Below are 19,706 nucleotides of genomic sequence, written 5' to 3'. Positions count from 1 at the left end.
AAGGGTTAAGAAAGGGATATAAAGGGATGCTTGGGTGGCTCAGTGGTTTAGCGCCTGCCTTTGGCTGGGGTGTGATCCTGGAGTCCCAGGATCGAGTCCCACGTCTGGCTCCCTGCTTCTCCCTCTGCCGATGTCTCTGCCTCTCTCTCTTATGAATATATAGATTTAAAAAAAAAAGAAAAAAGGGATATAAAACTTACTACGGCATTTTTATTTCTAGGGTTAAAAATGGCCATAACTGACAATTTTTAAAAAAATACATCTGTTGAGAGTCACATTAAGTGGTTGTGAACTTTCACTAGCTCTTAGCTGTGTGTGTTGGGCAGGATAGCTGAAGCTTTTAACAGTCTGGGGTCTGAAAGAAAAGGGTTTATTACTTGCAATAGCACTAGCCAAATCCTATGCTAAAAACTAGTGAGTGGCAGGTTTAAGGCAGCACCAATCCCACTGTTTACATTCTACACACACACACACACACACACACACAGAGAGAGAGAGAAGCAGTGTGAATGCTTAACTCCGCTTAACTCCGTTCAGAGGCATTCGCGAACCTTTTTAATTACACATGTAAAATCTAGAGGGCAATTTTCAAGATTCAAAGCAACCTGAAGAATCTCCCCAGATTTTCAAAGAGGGGAAAATAAGCAGCAATGCAGCAAAGTCGTTTCTCTTATTGAAAATGACCTCCAGCTCCTCCAAGCGACTCCCGGTTTCGCAAGAACTGAATCTGAGACTCCAACCACGTCCACACTCACATACAAGCGGGAGGAGAAGCAGAGAACACTAAAGCTCCCCCAACAGTCCTGGCAAAACCCACCTAACCTTCCCCGCAACCCTCCCAGCTCCCCTTCCCGGTCGGTTACCTTGACTTCCACCAGGAAAAAGAGGAGACCGGTCGATCAGCAGCCAAAAAAGCCTGTTTTATCGTCATGTACCGCCACTATCCTAGCGAGCCCGAGTGCCACTAACCTGATTTCGGGGACGCAGAACTGAATCCGGGCAGGGCCCAGGGGGATGAACTCTCCGTACCCGAAATGCCAACCCGAGCAGCTCACAGCAGCTCAAATGTCAATTTGAGGAAAAGGGTTTCGCTGACAGGATCTCAAAGGAACATTTCCACTTCCAAACCACCACCACCACCACCCCCGACGGAAGCAACACGGGAGACAAAAAAAAAAAAAAAAAAAAGGGTGTCTTACCTTGCACATATCTCGACATTTTTGGGATCTAGTAAAACACTCTGATGATGTATGTATTTGTGTGTTAATTTCTAGAGGAGCCACGCTATGGGGCAGTTCTCTCTTCCTCCCCGGCTTTAACTCACCGCCGTGCTCTTTCTCCCCTTCCTACGGCCAGTCACTTAAGGGAGAGTTATTTATTCAAAGCGATTAAAATTACCTCAAAAGAAAAAAAAAAAAAAAGAAAGAAAAGAAAAGCCCAAACCAAACAAACACCAGGAAAACCTCCTCCACTTCAGAAAAGACAGGAACTTCGTGTGACTGAGCCTGCCTGGAACTCCTGTCTACACCGCGCTCCTGACACACACCAGGGCCAGCTGGAGACTCCCGGAAAAGGTTTTTAAAAAAAAAAAAAAAAAAAACACCACACGAACTTAAATTTCATCAATGAAAGAGGAGGATCTACGACAGCGATTTCACCGCCCCCCCCCCCCGTCCCCACGCCCTCCTGGGCAGGACGGCGGCAAACGCCCGCCCGGCCGCACCCCCTGTCCCCTCCCCCTCGCGGCCGTCCAGCCTCCGGCCAGGTCCCCGGGAAACCCCGGGACAGCTGCGGGCGCCCGAGCAGGGTCCGGGGAGGCGGGGGGAGGCCGCGAAGAGGGGGCGACGACGCCACCATTTGTTAGCAGCCGGCGGACGCCCCGGGACCCGGAGACGGCGAGATCCCGCGCGCCCGCCGGCGGCCCGGGGCCTCCAGGTCGCCCCCTTGCAGCGGAGAGCGGCGACACCGGCCCCGGCGCGTCCTCCGGGAGGGGGGAGGGGGAAAGGCCCCCCTCCCCGCTGCAAAGGCGCGGGGGCCGCCCGCGAGAGGAGGGGGGCAGGAGCGCGGGAGGGCCCCGCACCCCAAATTCGGCCTCCCGGGCCACACAGCCGGTCGCGGAGCGGAGCTTAACGCAGCTCCCGGAGGGAAACACCCGCCCGAGGGGTCGTGGGAAGCCCTTCCCCGCCCCTCTCCACACCGCCGCCGCGAGACCCACCTTCCGCTTCTTTCAGCAGCTGAGAAACTGGGGGGCGTTTATGGCGCCCCGGGAGGAAGACTCGCAGGCTGAGAGAATGTCACCTCTGAGGCACCCTTTTCTCTCCCCCTCTCCCCTCACACACACACACACGCACAACTTGAACTCCTCGCCAGCGGTCGCCGCCCAGCCGCCGGCCCCCTTGCGCCCACCTGGCTGCCGGCTTCTGACACCCCAAGCCCCCACTTTCTCCCAATACACCTCCCCTCCCCCTCCATTTGGGAGCGGGGGGAGGCCCCCCCCGCTTCAATGCGGAAATGTCCCCGCGGCTCCTACAGGCAGCAGCAACCGCCAATCAGGAGCCGAGGCGGACGCAAGGCCTGGCCAATGAGACGCGCGGAGGTGGCAGGGGGCGGGGCGTCTGCGGCCCGCGGGAGCCCCGCGGAGGTGGGCGCGCTGAGCCGGACCCCGGGAGGCGCCTGAGGGAGCCGCACGTGCGGCGGCGGGGCAGGGGGTGTCTCACCGGGTAGAATCCCCCGCCTCCTGCAGATACTTCAGCACGAGTGGGTTTTAAAAAAAAAAATTATTATTTTTTTTTTAAACAGTCCTTCAGAAATGTCCCGGTTTACCTGGGATTGAAGATCGGTATCTAAACGGCGGCTGGAGCCGGAACGCCCCCGGGCAGCCACCTGAGCGAGCCCAGGCCCTTCACAGTAGATTCCTGCTGTCCTCGCTCCCTGTGGCCTGGGGAGGGTGCAGGTGCGTTAAGGAGTAAGCAGGGGGATGTGTGGGGCCCGCTGACAGAAGGAGGGACTTAGGGAGTCGGAAAAGTGTCGGATGGAGGCTCCGCCACCGGAGCTCCCCCCACACACACTACCTACTCCCGCCGGGATTTCTGCTGCCATAGGCAGATTTCCTTTCCTGACTCAAGTGGAAATGGCTGTGACCCCAGAGATGCTCACCTCTGATATTCTCGAAGTCCACAAGGAAGGAAGATGTTGAGAGAACGTGTGGCGATGGTGTGGCGGCCAGAGGGGCCCCGCCCAGCGCCCGCTAAGGCACACCTGGTGTGGCCCACACCTGTAGGACCCGGAGGGTGTGTCTCAGACCCCACGACCCCGTCAGCCTGCGTCAGGACAGATCAATTGTCAGCGCTCCCTTAGGGGCCTCCGATAAACCAAGTAAATCTAGGAGTTTGAGGCTTTGGACCACACTAATCAACCAAGGTAAAGTGTGAATTTTCTAATGATGATTCATCCCTAAACAAAACCTTCATGTTCTTTAGTGCCACATATTCATATGGAAGTGCCCTTTGAGAAGTGACACAGACAAGGCCGGTGATGGGTCATGCTACAGAGCAACACAAGGTATCTTGCTGATAGGTTTCTTATGTGAAATACAAAAGGGTTGACCTCTCAGCTAGAAAACTAATTTCCCCAAATAAAACCAAGGAAATATCCAAAAAAAAAAACCCTGATATCGGGGCACCTGGGTTGCAGTGGTGGAACATCTGACACCCCAAGCCCCCACTTTCTCCCAAACACCTCCCCTCCCCCTCCATTTGGAAGCCTTTGGTCGGAGCCTTCGGCTGGTCATGATCCCTGGTTGTGGGATCGAGTCCAGCATCAGGCTCCCCGCGCAGGGACCCTGCTTCTCCTTTTGCCTGTGTGTGTGTCTCTCTCTCTGTCTCTCTCTCTCCCTCATGAATAAATAAAATCTTAAAAAATAAGGGCAGCCCAGGTGGTTCAGCGGTTTAGCGCGCCTTCAGCCCAGGGAGTGTCCCACGTCGAGCTCCCCGCATGGAGCCTGCTTCTCCCTCTGCCTGTGTCTCTGCCTCTCTCTCTCTCTCTCTCTCTCTGTGTGTGTGTGTGTGTGTGTCTCATGAATAAATAAATACAATCTTAAAAATATTTTTTTAAATAATAAAAAATAAAACCCAGGTACCTACATCTTAATAAGAGCACTTGGAGACACAATCTTTTTTTTTTTAATTAATTTATTTATTTATGATAGAGAGAAAGAGAGAGAGGCAGAGACACAGGCAGAGGGAGAAGCAGGCTCCATGCACCGGGAGCCTGATGTGGGATTTGATCCTGGGTCTCCAGGATCACACCCTGGGCCTCCAGGATCACACCCTGGGCCAAAGGCAGGCGCTAAAACCACTGCGCCACCCAGGGATCCCTGGAGACACAATCTTAATCAGAACCTCCGCCTCTGTTGTGTGAGATAGAGAAATTATAGGCACCAATTAGGATTTATCAATCAGTGGTAACACCAAAATAAGATGCCACCAAAACATTTGGGCCTGTAGGTTTGCTTAGCCTGCAAAAGATAAAGGGCAATGAAGAGTCTTTCATTTATATAAGGTTTTTTTTTTTTTGTCAGTGGGAGGATCAGTTATTTTCGAACTTTACAGAAGGTTAAGGAGAGAAAGCGCGTTTTCATTACAGCAAGAAGATTTGGTAATACCTAGGAATGATATCTTGATTTATGAATGATTAAATATTGAGATATAGTGCCAAGGGATATCCTACATTTGCTGCCTCAAAAAATCTCCAAATGGTAAAGTAACTGCCTGTCTTCAACGGTTATGTCCATAATTGCCCAAAGACTGGTTCTTGGAGAAGTAGCACCCTAGAAGCTCTATTCCCAAGTATTACTTGCAAATAGTGCCCTGTAAAATGGAATTTCTTTATACAGTGATTTAAACTTAAGTTTTGAACCTCCAAACGTTCTGTAAAAGAGCCTCCCACTCCCTCAGAGCCACTAGAAACGACCTCACTTGACAGATCAGGTGAGGATAGGGGGAGAAAGGTCATGGCAATGGAGCACTTGCAAGTCTGCTTAAAAGGCAATTGCCTACTTCTCTGTATACTTATACATCTTAATGCCTGAAATCACTTTCTCTGGGATGTGTATGTGTATTTAATCGTTTTTTAAAGGACATACTACTGTGGAGTTTACCTTCAAAGTGCATGATGTTGATACATCTGTCATTAGAAATCTGTAATATGGATAGATGGATTTGCAGGTTAAACCTTTGCAGAAACTTGGGGGTATTCTAAAGGAGGATAAAGATGGGGGCCTGGGAAGGACTGTGTGTGCAGGAGTAAGTTGGAATGAGATGCCTTTTTAGATTTAGTGCTCGGCACAGTATCTGGTCCATACCAAGCATTCAGTCAATGAGTGTATACTGAATAGCCAGTTTAGTGCCACCAATAAGATTCTAAAATTTAACTTCTATTTAGAGGTAAAGAATTTCTAAGTTATAGTTATTTCTACCTAGAATGTGAACTTGGGCCAAAGTATAATAGCAGTAAATGCAATGTCTGATGGCTTTACAGTAAGTTTTGCTAACTCCCAACATGAGCATTATCTAATAAGAGGTGGTTTTGAAATTGCTAAAGTATGAAATAACTGTACAGACCAGCCATGTGTGTGGTCTATTATTTTTTTCTTGTCTATCCTACTTCCATACCCTACACACAAGAAAATAAAGCAAGGCAGTTTGGGAGAACATGTCAGAGACATAAAAATTTCTCTGTACTGCCCCGGGTGTTTAGCCAAGAAACCAGGCAGCAATTATATACTAGACTGTTGCCCAGATTCAATATTGGCTCCTATCTGTACCTATCTAAATCCTAGGCCACCCACATGAAAAAGGGAAAAGGGGCCACTGTTAGTCAGAAATTGCCATGTACTGACTAGATCTAACAATAGGGCATTTCATTTTGACTCAAAAGGTAACCAAACAGGGTTAACTGGAAGAAGGTATCAAATAATATCGATGAGACAAACCGCTAATGAATGAGTAGACTAAAAAAATGAATGGTGTTTCCAATTACTTGAGGAAGAGAAAGACTTCATTCTTTCCTGTTGCCAATGAATCAGGAAGTTTGTTGAAACAAGTTGTGAATTTAAATTATGACATATCCTTCCGTTTATTCATACTATGATTTTTAAATTAAATTTGCAGATTACTTAACTTTTATATCATAACAGTAGCAGTTATTTCAAATAACTTAAGATGCTTTAAAAAATAAGGTTGTCTTACATTACAGATAATTATCTAAGTTGATAAGAGTTGATAAATCTTCTAAGTAGTTTTGAAAGTCATCAGGCTCAGAAGAATGTGGTTTAACTACAACATGTATTATCTTGTTCACATTTATCAATAATTCCCCTCTAGATTCTCCTTTGAGAGTTGCATAGAGGGCACGTCCTTACTGTGTTGTCTCCTGCTTCTCCTGTTCTGCATGTTGCCCAGAGAAGAGTGTCGGTGAGAAATGGTGATGCCCATGAAATGGTTGTATCTCTCTCATGTGCCAAACTGCATCTCCAGACCCCCCTTGATGATAGAGACAAAGGAATCATTTCTTTAATGAGTAGATAACCGTTAAAAAAAAATCCTATATTCTCTCAGGATTTTTAATAAACATAGATCATCATGTAATCATAATTCAGAAATATAAAAAGACTCGCTAAGTAATAATACATTGCTTCTAAATTCATAAGACAAAATAAACATTCTGCTTTGCTGTAGTGATATATGTATAGATGAGGCTACTTATTGACTTTGAAATCCTCATACAGAAGAGCGGTGAAATAGAAAAGTATTCCGTTTAATCCTATTTTTTCATCCTCTTTCAACCATATTAAAGATTCCCTGTTGTGCCTTCCATCGAATGTCTTTTGATGGTTTTCCAAACATCTCTGTCCCTGGTCTAGCTTATTAAATTTCCTGCCAGTGCCACCACTGGAAAGGAAAGGATAAAGAACTTCTGTTCCCTTAGTCTTGGGGAATTTATTTTAAGCATTTCACACCCACCACTCGTAGTATTAAAGAGAAAATCCTCAGGACTGTTCTTTGGATGAGACCTAAATAATTGGGTGACTATATGTCATTAAATGGGAAATAGGATTAGGGAATTAAAAGTAACAATGTTTTCCCCTCTCTAGAGTGGAAAGAAGGAGGAATGTCATTTAGAGAAAAGACCACAGAAAAAATTAATGTTAAATGCTGGTACCATTTTTAGTTGAACTTTTAAAAAAGCATTCCAGTAAGGATGTGCATCTTTAAAAATATATATATCTAACCAGTGCCAGAATGTCCATAATGAATAGCAGTACTCTGTTGCCCTACCTCTCTTCACTCCGTCTGTGCACGCCAGAGGCAACCATTTTTCTTCTGACAGTTATATACACCTATTTCTAAATGCTTATATTGCCATTTTTTTGGTTCCTGGATTTTAGGCAGTATGTGTTTGACTTCTTTTATAAGAGTTATAGACTTCGCTTATTTAAAACCTTGGCTTTGTTTTCTCCTTTGTATTAGCTTCCTAAACTTTGCAGAGCTATTATTTCCTAACCTCTGCCTCATCCACAGCACAGAGAGAAAATGATAATATTTGTATGACATCCTGAGATAACCTAGAGGGAATTTGTGGGCATCATATTGGACTTGGTGATAGGTTAATTGCTTTTTAAATAATAAAAGCATGAAAATAAAAGTAAGTGCAAAGTAATAGGGGAATTATTAGCTACTGAACTTGTATAAAACTCTGAGATAAAATGTTTTCAAATTTTTGAATGAGAAATTTGAACTCACCTGTGAACTCAAAAGTGAACATAACCTTTGAGTCAGGTTTTATGCTTGAAAAAGCTACACATAGTTTTTGATCAAGGCTTTCAAATTATATTCTCTTCAAATCTCTTGATAGTCACTATGGTAGACTGAATAGTGGTCCTCAAAGATAACTAGTTCTTAACCCCTTGTACCTGTGACTATGGTAACAGGTACTTTCAGGATTTTCAGATGGAGAGATTATCCTTCGATTACTTGGTTAGGCCCTAAATGTATTCACTAGTGTCTTGATAAAATGAGGCAGAAAGGGGCCCCTGGCTGACTCAGTTAGTAGAGCTTGTGACTCTTGATCTTGGGGTCATGAGGTAAAGCCCTACGCTGGAAGTAGAGGTTATATAAAAAATAATAAAGCATAGGTAGAAGGAGATTTGAAAACAGACAAGAAAAAAGTGATGTGATAATGGAGGCAGGGGTAGAAAAGGCAACATGATTCAAGGCCATGAGCAAAGCAATGGAAACAGCCTATAGAAGATGAAAAAGACGAGGAAATGATTTTCCTCTAGAGTCTGTAGATGTAATGTGCCCCTGCTGACACCTTGATTCCAGAGAAACAACCCATTTCAGACTTCAGGCTTCCAGAACTGTAAGAGAATAAACATATATTGTTATAAACCACTTGGTTTGTGGTCATTTGTTTTAGCAACCAGAGGAAACTAACACAGTCACTATTCATGAGAAATGTTGATGCTTAAATAGAGTTAAGCAAAATTTTTTAACCATTTCTTTAGAAACCATAAAAAAATGTATAGTGGTTGAAATTATATTCAAGGAGTCTAACACTTCTTTTTACTGATAAACACAATAATGAAATTTAATGTGATAAGGCAAGTGGATTTTTGGTTCAGCTGCACTTTTTCCTAACAAATTATTTTCAAATAATGATGAAGCTTTGATTTGTAACACATACACATTGTTGGATCAGTAAGACCAAAACTAGTTTGGATGCCACTGAAAGAGCATATCAGCTGCAAACAATCAGCAGTATCTGATGTCTGTGAAGTCAGAGTTTCAGAGCCACCAAAGTTGCACCATCCAGGAGCTACATGCTTGCTGTGCTGTGCTAAACACAGCCAAGGAGGTACTCTGCCATCTGGACATCTGCTTCAGCAGCCAACTGCTGAGCATACTGCTATTCACCTTGGATGAGTGGCCTGTGGAACTACTGAATGTTTTTCATCATCCACTCCACCTGTAGAGACTCTGCTCTTCTTGGACCACCCTCTGATAAAGGCTGCTAGCAGCTGGAAGTAACCAGCCCTGGGGGGTCCCAACTGCCTGCGCCAGGCCTTAAAGGCTCAACATCATGCTTCACAGCTATAAGCCATTCAAAGCATTGAATTAGAAAATTCTGGTTTATATTACCCCTCCCATCACTGCTGTGCAGCACACCAAGAAAATGAGAATTTGGAGCACAGAACAGTGCTGGGAGAGACAGGCCGTTCTCAATTATCAGTGACTTTCAACCAGTGTTTAACAAAGAAAACATTAGAGGTTTGCAAACATACTGAAGTCTTGGCTTTGCACGGATCTATATGGTAACAAAAACTGAGATTATTGGAATAATAGAAATAAACTTATTGAACACTGCCGTCTGGATTTGGAGCATCACAGATTCAGAGACTTTAAACTATTTGATACATAACACAGATAAGCAGGAGATGGAGACCAGATAAAGCCACAGATGGAGTACCAGGATAATTAAAGAAAAATAAGGATCCAAATATACCAAAACTTTAAGCCATGTTAGCTTGAGGGTTTTACCAGTTTCCTAGTGAGAAGGAATAAAACAATGCTAAAATCACACTGGTAATTACTGAAATCTTTATGTACACATATGTGTGTGTGTGTGTGTGTGTGTGTGTGTGTTGGTATTTATTACATATGTCCATACATTTATCAATCACTTACATCCTTTCTTATTCCAAAAAGAATTTGAGGCCGAGATGTATATATTCCTGATTAAGTTCACTGCTTAGTGCACTGGATATGGTATAGTTCATTATGGAGTGGTAACTCGGTTTAGTCATTCTCGTCTAATCTTCTGTTGTCTTTAGTCATTTGAAAGAACCCCTTCAGGTATTATTTTTAAAATGGCTTTTTCTCAACCTAGTGCAACCAAATGATAACAGTTTAGGATCCAAAGAGATTTAGGAAGTAAACAGAATTGCCTGTTGTTTAGGTAGGTGCACTAGATTAGGTGTGTTACACACTACATAATCAATCCCTAAAGCTGTAAACACTGAGGTCCTTTGTGAAGAATCCATACAAAATAAAAGGTGTTTGTTTTAATTTATTGGTATTTTTTTCCGTTTCAGGTACTCATATTGGTTTCTTAAGGAGGCAAAAGAGTATACTGGAAAAAAAAAAAAAAGACTGGAAAATAGCCTGTTTTTTTTTTTTTTTTTTTAGTTCTGCCACTTAGAACCCAAAAAACTTGGATAAATTACTTGATTAGCTCTGTAAGACTTGGTTTCCTCACCGAAATGAGAATAACACCTAATAACCTGTCTTGCCTCTTACAGAGTTATCATAAATATCATCTCACTGACTGTTGGCACAGAGTATGAGTGATGATGATGATTTCAATTAATGATTTCCTGTATTGCCATGACATAATGTCAAGTTATTATTCCTTGTTATTACATATTAAATATATATTTTCCTTACGTAGATGCAAGGAACTTTATCTATCTTATATCCCCAGAGCATATCACAGTGGTTGGCACTCAAAAGAAATTTGTTGAATGAACTTCAAATGAGGTATTTATGAAATAATTTAAAAGCTGTAGAGTACTATATAGGTATATATTGGTTGTTCCTCATTATTTCTTTAGGTATCAATATTTTGGATGGCAAATGGTCAACTTATAAATTTACCTTTAGAACACTAAAGGGAGCATTTCAAAACAAATTCTGTTGTGATAGTGTTAACAAAGATGGCCACAGTTCCTTCCATCCCTGTGTCCCACTCCTTTGCAAGGTGATTTTGTCACTCCTCCCATTAAGAGGTGCAGACTTTTCTTCCCAACACACCTTGAGTCTCAGTTGGCCTAGTGACTTACTTTGATCAGTAGAATGAAGCAGAAGTGATAGCGTGTGACATTTAACCTTAGCCCCAAGAAGCTTTTCAACTTCTAATCTCCCCATTGGTATGATGCCCTGAGACTACCATATAACAAAGCCATTTCTAGCCTACTGGAAAATGGCAAGCCACCTAAAGTAGAGCTTTTCTAGTTGAGACTCCCTAGACCAACCAGGACTAACTGCCAGACGTGTTGGAGCCCATCTTCGGCTCTCCAGCTGTAGTCAGACTGCCTAATGAGTCAACCCAGCCACAAGTGATTCAGAGAAGACCATAGAAGAATCAGTCGCCCAGCTGAGTCAAATCCAATACTATTTATTATTACACAGCATAGATGACTGATAACTCATTAATGTGGCGTCAAAGAAGAATCAAACCATACTCATTTATTCTTTGTTTACCCCCAGAACTGCTCTTAATCTTTGCACATCGGGATTGTATTTTCAGCCCACTCATTTCTCACCTTGAAACTCTATTCCCCAAACCTTTCTGAGGAAGAAATTTCTTCTGATCACTTTCTGATTAAATCAGTATCCCTATGGGGCACCCGCATGGCTCAGTAGGTTAAGTTGTCCAACTTTTGATTTTGGCTCAGGTCATGATCTCGGAATTATGAGGTCAAGCACCATGTCAGGCTCTGCACTGGGTGTGGAGCTGCTTAAGATTTTCTCTTTCTCCCTCCTCCTCCCCCTTATCTCTCTTTCCATTTCTTCAAAAAAAGAAAGAGAAAAATGAGTACCATTAAACTTAAGAGATCTGCTTTTCAGAGATCTTGAAAGTCTTTAAGTGGAAAAAGATAGGTTTGATTTTAAAATACATTTTTAACATAATTTAAAAAATACTGCTTTAAAGATATATTGGATACTTCCAAGTTTCCAAGGATATTTCTTGCATTGTTTTAATAGTAAAAATGAAGATACAACTCAAATTCACTAACCAGTGAATAAATTATAAATACATTTGGTAATATATATATTATCATGGAAAGATATTCCTTATATCCTAAGTGGGGGAAAACAAGCTAAAAAATATATGTAGTAAGGCCAGTTTTTACAAACCTTTGTTTAAAAAAAGTTTGCTTGCTTGCTTGTTATCTAAGACTGGATAAAAATACACCAGAATGTTAACGGTTACCTCTGAGTGGTAAGATCATGGGTAACCTTTCTTTTTAAAATTATTTTTATACACTATTCTGCAATGAACAAGTGCTTGTGTAATAAAAATAAAAATCATGTTTAAAGTATATATCTACCTAACAACAAAGAAAACCCACATTCCAGCACCAATGTTCATCAACCTAGTCCCTCATTCATGAATACGGAAAATCAAGAATTATTAGATATTTGAGGAAAATCAATTGCACCAAAGAGAAGGGCAATGATAAAACAAAGTTTAAATATGAAGGACATGAAGACTAGTTCAGAGAATTAAGGACACTATAAACATAAAATAAGAACAAGCTATAGAAAAGCAATAATCAGAGTACAAGAGATAATGCTTGGGAATTAAGAACGTAATTGCTAAAATTAAACCATTTGATAGAAGGGATGAAAGGTAAAGTTCAAGGAATTCCTGGAACATAGAGACAAAACAATAGAAAATATGAGAGAGAAATTATGATGTGGTGTATCAAACACTTTCTTCAGTCATGACCTGTCAAATTGCCCTTTCCTGCCTCTTGACAACACTGATTACTTTTGGCTTTCAAGACACCCATAGTTCAGTTTGAAATTTCAATTTAATATCCCACTTAAATCTTATCTCCCCATTCTCCAATCATTTTGGCTCAGCTTTTACTTGTGACTCCAGGAACCTGCAGTGGAGAGGGAAGTATGTCTGTATTTTCACTCTTCCCTCTCCTTCAAAGATAGCCAACATTTGAGGTTGACATTGATCTTCCCTTCTTGTGAGAAGTGATTTTCAGTCATCATACCTCACTTAGTTTAGGAGGAAAGAAATAGATTCCCTTGCTCCCCTTGGAAAAGATGCTGCACTCTTGCCCACAAAAATGCTGACAATTTCTTTTTTCTCTATCCTTCCTCAATCATCTAGTCATAGACACAGGATAAATGGGGAAGAGGGATTTGGGTACTGGTTGGGGGTAGCAAAGCTCTAATTATTGAGGCTTTCTCTTTAAAATGAGATACTTAACACCTCTTGGCACTCAGTTTGACATATCATCAACTCTAGGGCAAAGGGATAAGTCCCACTCAAGTCCTATGATATATCAAAGAGAAGTTCCACGAAATAGAACAGAAAAATTCAAGGGGTAGAAATAATTAAATAAATGGTAAAAGAAAACGTGAAGAGAAATGACTTTTCAGATGAAATGTGCCCAGGCCAGGAAAAACTAAACTGAAATCATTTTATTTTTCACATTCTTTTATGAAGTTTCAGAGCATAGTTTCATTCATTTATTCGTTCAAAAAATATTCATTGAACACTACCATGAACCAGGAACTAGTAGGCTGCAGGTTTATAATAGTGAACCTAACAGAAAAGTTTACTAAGTGGGCTGACAGGCTATAAACCAATAAATAAAATAATAATTATTAATTATTATTAAATAATTACAGATTGAATGAAAAGCTATGAATGAAATAGAATGCTGTGATCCAGAATAACAGGGAACGTTAATATGGTAATGTGGTCAAGGAAAGCCTTTCTGAAAGGTAGCATTTAGACTTCTACCAATGGAGGCTAAATTCCAATTGACACCATTAACTCTCCAGAAGGTTACCTTTTTGTGTAGGTTAACATGGAAGCCCTGAGCATTTAAGCTAAAATCTGAAAGATTAAAAATTCAGCCATATAAAGACCTATAGAGAATGTATGCTAGATAGCACAGCAAGTACAGAGGCTCTGAGATAGAAGGAGCGATCTGTATTCTAAGAGATGACAGGAAGATGGAGTGAGGAAATAAGTGAGTAGAACATGGCAAGAGACAAGAAATAATTTTGGAGAAATAGGAAGAAATCAGTCACGTAGAGCTGGCTGTAAAGGCTTTGGACTTACCCTAAATGCTATGAAAAGCAATTCAGTCATTTAAGACAGAGAATTGACATGATCTAATTTACTTTTTTAAAAGCGTATAGAGATATAGTCTGAAGGTGGAAAGAACAGGAATTGGTGATGGATTTGTTGAGGAGGAAGGAGTCATGAGGAGTGAACAAAAGGGAAGAGTGTAGAGGACAGTTTATCACAGGGCCATTTATTGAGTTGGTAAAGGCTGAGGGAGATCCAGATTTAGAGAACCATTTTGGTCATGTTAAGTTTGAAATGCCTAGGAGACACACAAGAGAGATGTTAAGTAGATATTTAAAGATGTGAATCTGGAGCTTAGAAAGGAATTCTAGCCTACTGATATAAATTTAGGAATTGTCAGCAAATAGTTTTTAAAGCCCTAAGAATGGATACGATTGTGTAGGGAAAATACATAGGGAATAGACAGAGGGTAAAAGAACTCTGGCATTTAGAGGTCATATAGAGAAAGGAAAAAACATGTGAAGAAGAATGAGCAAGCGGAGCCAATTATTCAAGAAAACTAGGATAGGTGTGTGGTATAAAACCCAGAGAAGTGAGTTTCAGAAAAGTGAGTAATAGAGTTCAGTTAAACTAAGGACAGAAAAGAGTCAGCTGAGTAGATTGCCAGTTACCATTACAAGAGCAGTAGAATGATGGGGAAATTGAAGTAGATTGAAGTTTGCCATTTATCTTCTCAGCAACATTGATTTTTAGAAGACAATAAAGCAATACTTTCAAAGTTCTGAGAGAAAATATCTCTGAACCTACAATTCTATGAACAAAACATTCAAGGATGAGGACAAATTAGGAATATCTTCTTTTTTTTTTTGGCCTCCTGCGCCTTTTCAGGGGGAAAAAATGCCTAAGGAAATGTTCCAGCAAAATGAAAAGAGAACTCAAGACAGAAATGTGGAAACTTAGTAGTAGGATATTTTAGGAACCACAAATATTTAGGGCTTCAACATAATCAATAATAGTAGAACAGAAAGTAGTAGAAAGAAGGATCAGAAATAGTAGAAAGAAGGATCTAGAAGAGTATCTTTAAGAAAAATGTATATTAATTTTATGAAATAGCATGATAAAAACATTAGTAATCTTAATGATAGGGTGACATATGCTTCTCCTGTCATCAACACCAAAGAAAGACAACTGGAATCTTTAGTAAAGGCAAAATATTGTATAAGCCATGGCCCAAAGATGAAACAAACTAAAATGTGACATTATTATGAGTAATCAGTGGACATATAACAAAGAGAATCCATTTGACATTACACCTAGAACATTTAGTAGCATGGTTTATGATTCCCTTTTCATGAATTTATTCATACTACTTGATTCGGCAGTGAATAGGATTTTAAAAATTGTAATGCTGAAAAAGAAACCATTCATTTTTCAAATTAAATTTAAAGATAAAATATGGAAGACTTGATTATTCTAACAAAGTAAATATAAATAATGACAATGTAAAAAGTGATAGAAGCTAATGGAAGTTGGTTAAGTGGAGGGAAGTGAAAGAATGCAAAATATATTAATCTTACGTAATATAGAAGTCAAGGGACATTTTCAGAAGAGTGGATCATAAATTAAAGGTTTGAGTGTGTTCTTTAAAATAATAAAGTAACAAATAGAACTTAATGTAATATAATAAAAGTTTCAAAGATAAGACCAAGGGAAGAAAAATGAAGAGCAATATAATTGACCTAAATTCTCATTGTTCATTTTCAGTGTGGAGTCAATAAAAAAAATGTCAGGAGTTGACCCAAAAAAAGTGGCAGTATGTACATATTGTTTTCAATTATGGAGATAACTATCAGAAATACTAAACAGTTTGATATAGCTACCTTTAGGGTACTTTTTTTTTCAAATTGTGGGAATGAATTTAGTGGGTTACAACCTACATTAAAAAAAGAAGGAAAAAGGAAATATTAAGTTGCATTGCACTAGTAAGTGTAATAAAATTGAAACTTTTCTCAACTTTGTGTGTGTGTGTGTGTGTGTGTGTGTGTGTAAAATGTATTTCCTACTTGTGTCCTGGTCAACAAAGTGCTCTGGGAAGCAGAACTAGGCTCTGGACAATCGTTGGGCTACATTTTTATCTTTCCTTTTTCTACTCATCTGTTTGAATTTTTTAACTCATACATGTATTACTTTTATCATAATAATTTAAAATATGTATCTTTTGGAGGATTTTTTCTTTTTTAATACATAAAAAATACAAACTCATAAGCTTCTGTAACATAAAGTGGTTTATTTCCTAATGAAAGCAAGTATTAGGCAATATTTTGAGAAACAAAAAGATAGGCAATCTTCCATTACTTAAGAAAGGAAAAGTTAACAATAAGTTTTGAAGATTACTTAAGGCTCAAGGGAGGGAAAGCTGGGGCAGGGGCAAGAGTTTAAGCTATTAGAAGTCTAGGCAATGAATTAAGTAAGAAGAAGATAAAGCAAGAAAAATCGAAATGTTAAAATATTGTTACACTATAAGCCAATGCTAAAGATGATTTTAAATTAACATATTACTTTATTGATTCTATATAATAGTGTTTTATCTGACAATGAACACTATAATTGCTTGCATTTCTATGTTGGCTTTCAATTTTCCTCAGTTTGCCCTTACAGCAAATATAAGACTATATTTGAGTACTTGCTTACCCAGACCCTCCCTTTTCTAAAAGCTTCTATTCCACTGAGGTAAGACCTCTGTGGCCTTGTGCACATTTTGACCTGCCACCTAACTGTATACACCTAACTGGACCAAAGAAAGACTACTGACCCAACCTGTACCAGTGAGATTTTTCTCTCCTAGGAATTTGAAGTTGGAACTCAGAAATACTGATAATTTTTTGTTGGTCACTTGGGAGAATAAGAGTGTCATTCTGGGGGCAGCCATATTTGGCCCATCTGCATAGATACACAGAAAAGAACTCATCTGCATAAAAAAGGAAAGAATAAGACATGTAGGAGAGGCCACTAATTCATTAAATCAACAAATACTTAAGTACCTACTGTTCTAGGTACTGTTCTAGCTCCTAGGGACATATCAGTGAATAAAACTGAGTTTCTGCCCTTCCTAATATATATTCTTGGGGAAAGGAGGAAGATGATGAACAAATAAATATTTAATAAAATATGTAGTAATAAATTATATGAAAAAAAATGAAGGAGGGCAGGAGATAGAAAATTTGAAGCTGACACCAGGAAATAATTTGATCAAAGACCTGAACCAGTTGAGGAAGGAAGCCAAAAATATATCTGAAGGAATTGCTTTCCAAGCTGCAATTCTAGGACATGTAAAAATTTTGAGTTGGTAATATTCATGGGAAGTTCAGGAAACACAGTGGCAAGAAGAAAGAAAAAATTAATCTACACCTCGATAAAGGAGAGAGTACAAAAATAAGATGCAGCTAAAATATTAAGGATGATAACATGTACAATGGAGTAAGGTAATCATAGAAAAACTATGCCAAGTCCTTGTTTTATTCAAGATCAAGCAAACTGTAAATATAAAAGCAAATAATGACATAAATGATTATTTCATCTTTTTTGTTTTTTTAGATTTATTTATTTATTTTAGAGAGAAGGAGGTGGAGGGGCAGAGGGAGAGAGAGAGAGAGAATCTCAAGGAGGCTCCATGCTGACTGCAGAGTTTGATATGGGGCTCTATTTCATGACCCTAAGGTCATGACCTGAGCTAAAGTCAAGAGTCAGATGCTTAACCAACTGAACCACCTGGATGCCCCTATTTTCTCTTTTAATAATAAGATTTAAAAAAAATTTTTTTTTAATTTTTATTTATTTATGATAGTCACACAGAGAGAGAGAGGCAGAGACACAGGCAGAGAGAGAAGCAGGCTTCATGCACCGGGAGCCCGACGTGGGATTCGATCCCGGGTCTCCAAGATCGCGCCCCAGGCCAAAGGCAGGCGCCAAACCGCTGCGCCACCCAGGGATCCCTAATAATAAGATTTTTTTAACCTATAGTTCTTAATTAGTCTGTTTAGACTCTTTTTATTATATCATGTAAAATTAAGATTTAATTTTTAAGATTTTATTTTATTGAATAATTCTTTTTTCTCCCCCACTAATTTGCTGTGCTCTTTCACCTTCAGTTTTGATCACATATAATGAAGATTTAATTTCAACTTACCCGTTCTACATTTCACATGTATATGTTTCTTTGATCCATGGTGGCTTTTGAAAGAGTCAATTGAGTATAACAAAATTTGGTTATCAAAATACCTCTTAAGTTTTGCTGATGTGTTTAGGGGGATAAGTGACATGTCTAAGTAGTCTATAACTTACTTTTAATTGGTTCTGGAAAGAGAGAGTTTCTAGTTTCATTATGCCAGACTTTTATATAGTTTGGAAAAGTTTTTCTGAGAGTGAAACTTTTTAATACTTTTCTTTAATGAAATTTTAAAAATTGAGGTGTAGTTTACATACAGTAAAATAGATTTGAAACTTTACAAAATAAAAGTGTGCGGGGAAATAGAAGGAGATTCAAGATGGCAGCATAGAAGGATCCTGAACTCACCTCCTCCCATAAAGACAATGAATAAATCTTTGGCTCTGTGTGGAACAATTCCCTGTGATAAGGACCTAGAAGCTAGGTGAAAAGCACCTCCACAACAAAGGATAAAAAGGACACACCAAGATAAGTAAGAGAGGCAGAGAAGCAGTCTTGCAAGAAACTCTCCAACCTAGGTGCAGAGACCCATAGTTGGGAGGGATCTCTTAATACAGAGCTTGTCCCTGAGGAGCGAGGGATTTGTGCCCAACATTCCCAACCCTTAGGAACTGTACCAGAAAGAAGGTCCCTAAAGCATCTGGTCTTGAAAACCAATAGGACTCACTTCCAGGAGAACCAGAGGGCTGTAGGAAATGGAAAATCTGCTCTTAAAGGTTTTGCCCATATTTCCACTCACCCTGGGACCCATACAAAAGCAACAGTTTGAAAGGTTCCTAGACTGTATGCAAAAGAGACTCATTTGTTAATCTTAAAGCATCTGCTAGAGAGGCAGAAACTGTTGGGACTTTCTCCAGAGACTGAAGTATTCATGGGTGCCATTTTTGCATTCTTCTACTTTGTTGGTGCCAGTACTGTGCCATTTTCATACTTCTTCTCTAGCTTGCAAGGTCTAATGGAAGCTCCTGCCGCCACAGCCACAGCCATGGCCTATTATGCCATATCCTGGCCTGGCAGTTCAAGCACCTCATTCCCACGTGCTACAGCCATGGCCTGCCCTGCCACAGTGGCAGACACATAAAGAGATGCCCCTACAGTGCCTGGCCCTGGGGAAGAGGAGATCACAGTTTTGGACTCCACAGATCTGAAAAATTATAGATAGTCCTTGGCAGGCTACTATTCCCAGAGCACTGCATGAAAAGACTGAAATACATCTCCAGTCTTCATGTGAAAAAGGCCTATTTTTTTGTTCCAAAGAGCTTCAGTCTGAGGAGTGGTCTTCAGGTTTGTCACACATCCAGAAGCTACAGAAATTCACCCAGGAAGCATGGGCAGAGAGACACCATATTATTGCTGTCCTTTGGCTTTGCCAATTTGCTAATACCTCCCATAAAGGATCTTTTCTACACATTGAAAGCCATGTCTTTTGCAACCCAGGGGACTCCTTTAGATCTGGTCTGGAACTCAGCAAGTTTTACAATTGTGGAACCACAAGACTATACATGCTTATATACCTTAAAAACTGTTGCCTAGAGATCTGGCTTACAGTTAGCCTGAAACTAGGCACTTTCTGAGA

General features: G+C 40.3%; 2 protein-coding genes across 14 annotated transcripts in view; one reads left to right on the top strand and one right to left on the bottom strand.

Moving 5' to 3' along the window:
- Window positions 1–2,938, bottom strand: part of UGP2 (UDP-glucose pyrophosphorylase 2) — a 66,299-nt gene extending 63,361 nt beyond the window's left edge. For 2 of the 8 annotated variants that reach the window (XM_072768593.1, XM_072768588.1), the window contains exon 1: window positions 1,200–1,341. Coding sequence is in view for 1 of the 8 variants with exons in the window: in XM_072768588.1 (XP_072624689.1) it covers window positions 1,200–1,218 (19 nt within the window). In the remaining 7 variants the exon portion in view is untranslated. Of the gene's footprint in view, window positions 1–863; window positions 1,164–1,199; window positions 1,342–2,215; window positions 2,512–2,823 lie in introns of those variants that run through there. The other 6 variants (XM_072768592.1, XM_072768589.1, XM_072768595.1 and 3 more) reach the window with 6 other exon arrangements.
- The window catches only part of LOC140600350 (uncharacterized), an 85,825-nt gene continuing 67,744 nt past the window's right edge, over window positions 1,626–19,706 (top strand). For 2 of the 6 annotated variants that reach the window (XM_072768598.1, XM_072768597.1), the window contains exon 1: window positions 1,626–3,420. In XM_072768598.1, the coding sequence (XP_072624699.1) occupies window positions 1,626–2,585 (960 nt within the window). In that variant the 3' untranslated portion in view covers window positions 2,586–3,420. Of the gene's footprint in view, window positions 3,562–6,383; window positions 10,362–19,706 lie in introns of those variants that run through there. The other 4 variants (XM_072768601.1, XM_072768600.1, XM_072768596.1 and 1 more) reach the window with 4 other exon arrangements.

Source organism: Canis lupus, chromosome 11 (genome assembly GCF_048164855.1).
Source record: "Canis lupus baileyi chromosome 11, mCanLup2.hap1, whole genome shotgun sequence".
Classification (NCBI taxonomy): domain Eukaryota; kingdom Metazoa; phylum Chordata; class Mammalia; order Carnivora; family Canidae; genus Canis; species Canis lupus.
The sequence above is the reverse complement of the archived record's forward strand: the minus strand, read 5'-3'. Positions and strand labels throughout refer to the sequence as shown.